The sequence below is a fragment of the Rattus norvegicus genome, chromosome 7 (genome assembly GCF_021556685.1).
Source record: "Rattus norvegicus strain SHRSP/BbbUtx chromosome 7, alternate assembly SHRSP_T2T, whole genome shotgun sequence".
Classification (NCBI taxonomy): Eukaryota; Metazoa; Chordata; class Mammalia; order Rodentia; family Muridae; genus Rattus; species Rattus norvegicus.
Window position 1 is genome coordinate 11,912,617 of NC_141540.1, and position 3,949 is coordinate 11,916,565.

The window sequence follows — 3,949 nt, forward strand, 5'->3', positions numbered from 1 at the left end:
GAATCAGAGAAAGAACTGGAAGAGCTTGAAGGGGCTCGAGACCCCAAAAGTACAACAAGGCCAAGCAACCAGAGCTTCCAGGGACTAAGCCACTACCTAAAGACTATACATGGACTGACCCTGGACTCTGACCCCATAGGTAGCAATGAATATCCTAGTAAGAGCACCAGTGGAAGGGGAAGCCCTGGGTCCTGCTAAGACTGAACCCCCAGTGAACTAGTCTATGGGGGGAGGGCGGCAATGGGGGAAGGTTGGGAGGGGAACACCCATAAGGAAGGGGAGGGGGGAGGGGGTTGTTTGCCCGGAAACCGGGAAAGGGAATAACACTCGAAATGTATATAAGAAATACTCAAGTTAATAAAAAAAAAAAGTATAAAAAAAAAACAAAAAAAACCCAAAAACTTTGTGAAAGAATTGGACAGGGTGGCTCCGTGGTTTGCCTGCTCAGGCTCGTTTACAATTGCCTCATGGGACAAACTTGGAAGGGACCTAGACAGAAAATTGGCGGAGAAAGATCTGCGTCTAGGAACTAAAGCCATATGGAAACTAGTCAAAAATTGCTTAGCAGATGAAGTGTGCAAGGCAGCAGTTGTAGGAGGGCAGACCACACTTGAAATATTTCGAGAAAGTATGTCAGAAACTGAACGTAGTGAGAGATTAGACGCGCGTAAGAGAAAGGACGTCCTGAGAAAGAAAAAGAGCCCTCCCATTAAGTCCTCAGATAAGGAAGGTTAAAGCTTTCAGATTCCGGCACTTCCCTCTCTACACAGCAACCGGGAGGGGGAGCCAGCATATACCCTGTGAAAGAGCTAGAAGCGCTGAACCTCGACAGTTCTGATAGCTCTGAGAATGGAATCTTAGATTCAGAGGAGGAGGCCGAGTTAGATGAGGAAGCAGCTAGATATGAGGAAGAGAAATATCACCCCGAGGAACAAAAGAAAGGTAATAAAAAGCTTCTGCCGCGGCAGTCGCCAACCGCACCCCCTCCGTATGAGGCGCGCTCTTGCGCATTCTCTTTAGTCCCCGATAGGGTGAGAAGAAAGCTGAAGATGACATTCCCGGTCTTTGAAACGCAGGAGGGTGAGCGGGTTCATGCCCCAGTCGAATATAACCAAATAAAAGAGCTGGCGGAGTCTGTCAGAAAGTACGGAGTTACAGCCAATTTCACCCTAACCATTCTTGAAAGGCTGGCCCTAAATTATTTGACACCCGCCGATTGGCAGATGATTGCAAAAGCGACCCTTGTGAACCTGGGCCAAAATATGGAATGGAAAGCGCTTTGGTATGAGGCGGCTCAAACACAGGCCAGAGCTAATGCCACGGCGTTAACGCCTGAGCAGCGAAAATGGACGTTTGAACTCTTGACAGGACAGGGTCGCTTCGCAGAGGACCAAGCTAATTACCATTGGGGTGCTTATAATCAAGTCTCCATCTCGGCCATTAAGGCCTGGAAGGCACTCACTAGGAAAGGCGGGGCCGATAATCAACTTACTCGTATCATCCAGGGACCTCAGGAACCGTTCTCAGACTTTGTAGCCAGAATGACAGAAACTGCTGGTCGAATATTTGGTGATGCGGAGCAAGCAGCACCGCTCATAGAACAGCTCGTTTACGAGCAAGCCACCCAGGAATGCCGGGCGGCTATAGCACCCAGAAAAAACAAAGGATTACAGGACTGGCTCAGAGTCTGCAGAGAACTCGGCGGGCCTCTTACTAACGCAGGCTTGGCGGCCGCCATTCTCCAGTCCCGGCAACGCTCCCTTAAAGGGACAGATAGAAGATCATGTTTTCGATGTGGAAAAATGGGCCATTTAAAAAGAGACTGTAGGATAACCAAGGGAGACAGGAGGCCTGCAACTATCTGTGCCCGATGTGGCAAGGGCTACCATAGGCCTGACCAGTGCCGCTCAGTGAGGGATATTAAGGGAAAACTACTCCCTCCCTTGGAAGCTCAGCCTAATGAGATGTCAAAAAACGGATCGTTGGGCCCACGGTCCCAGGGCCCTCAAAGATATGGGAACCGCTTTCAGAAAGCCATGACCCTGACAGAGGAGACTCCCCAAGAGGTGACACAAAATTGGACCTGTGTGCCGCCTCCGACTTCTTTCTAATGCCCCAGATGGGCATTCAGCCAATTCCTGCTCAGACTGTGGGGCCTTTGCCCCCAGGAACCATAGGCCTTGTCCTTGGGAGAGGATCTCTCGCCCTACAAGGACTGATAGTCCATCCAGGCCTTGTTGAAGCTCAGCACTCTCTTGATATTCAGATTCTTTGTTCAAGTCCCGATGGGGTTTTTTTCCATAAGTGAAGGAGATAGAATAGCACAGTTATTACTCCTTCCGTGCTCCCAAACCACAATACAGGATACCAAGGGGCCCATGGGGTCCACTAGTAATGATTTGGCATATTTGGTGGTTCATCTTAACAACCGCCCAAAATTGAGCTTAGAAATTAATGGAAAGAAATTTGAAGGCATTCTGGATACTGGGGCTGATAAAAGTATAATTTCCTCAAAATGGTGGCCTCAATCATGGCCTACCATAAGATCTTCTCACTCGCTACAAGGCTTAGGCTACCAGTCGTGCTCTAAAATCAGCTCTGCCACTCTAACTTGGACGACTGTCGATGGCCGACAGGGACAATTTGTTCCCTATGTACTTCCCCTACCTGTTAATCTTTGGGGGAGAGATGTTATGCAGACCATGGGACTAACCTTATCTAACGAATACCCCCCACAAGTGGCCCACATGATGTCAAGGATGGGCTATAAGGAAGGGAAAGGCCTAGGGCGATTAGAACAGGGCTGTCTCACGCCCATTGAACCAGTCGCAAACCCCCATAAACAAGGCCTGGGTTTTTCCTAGGTGCCATTGAGGGTTCTATGCCCATACCCTGGCTTACAGAGGAAGCTATATGGGTTCCTCAATGGCATCTATCCTCTGAAAAATTAGAAGCTGCCACTAAATTGGTTAATGAACAATTGCAGCTTGGTCATTTAGAACCGTCCATTTCACCATGGAATACTCCTATTTTTGTGATAAAGAAAAAATCAGGAAAATGGAGACTTCTCCATGATTTGAGAGCCATTAATGCACAGATGCGTTTATTTGGCTCGATCCAACGAGTCCTACCCTTACTCTCTGCCTTACCTAAGCAATGGAAGATAATAATTATAGACATTAAGGATTGTTTCTTTTCCATCCCCTTGTGTCCACAGGACAGACAGAGGTTTGCAATTACTATACCAGCTACTAATCATCTTGAACCTGATAAGAGATTTCAGTGGAAGGTCCTACCTCAAGGCATGGCCAATAGCCCCACTATTTGTCAGCTATATGTGCAACGAGCCCTTGAACCTATAAGGAAGCAATTTCCATCTTTGCTTCTGGCTCATTACATGGATGACATTTTAATATGTGATAAAGACTTAACAACCTTACAGACCTCATATCCCATCTTAATCAAAACATTGGGACGATGGGGACTACAAGTCGCTGTAGAAAAGGTTCAAATTGCAGAAATTGGCTCATTTCTGGGATCGGTCATTTATCCTAAAAAATAGTTCCCCAGAAATTAGAGATTTGCAGAGACCATTTGCATACCTTAAATGATTTCCAAAAGTTATTGGGAGATATAAATTGGCTGAGACCATTTTTAAAGATTTCCTCTGCTGAGTTGAAGCCCTTATTTGATATTTTGGAAGGGGACTCTCATATCTCCTCTCCGAGAGCATTGACCCCAGCCGCAAACCGGGCCTTACAAGTTGTAGAAAAGGCCGTACAGGATGCTCAATTGCAGCGCATTGATGAATCCAAACCTTTTGATTTGTGCGTTTTCAAAACTATGCAATTACCAACAGCTGTCTTGTGGCAGAATGGGCCTTTATTATGGATCCATCCCAATGCATCTCCTGCTAAGATTATTGACTGGTATCCCGATGCGGTCGCTC

At 47.0% G+C, this 3,949-nt stretch overlaps 1 protein-coding gene across 1 annotated transcript; it reads left to right on the top strand.

Moving 5' to 3' along the window:
- The first annotated feature begins 2,285 nt into the window (after nt 1–2,285).
- LOC148004437 (endogenous retrovirus group K member 7 Pro protein-like) lies at nt 2,286–2,864 on the top strand. The gene has a single exon (XM_087559903.1). It carries the CDS (start codon nt 2,286–2,288, stop codon nt 2,862–2,864), a length of 579 nt encoding a protein of 192 aa, XP_087416029.1.
- The last annotated feature ends 1,085 nt before the right edge of the window (nt 2,865–3,949 follow it).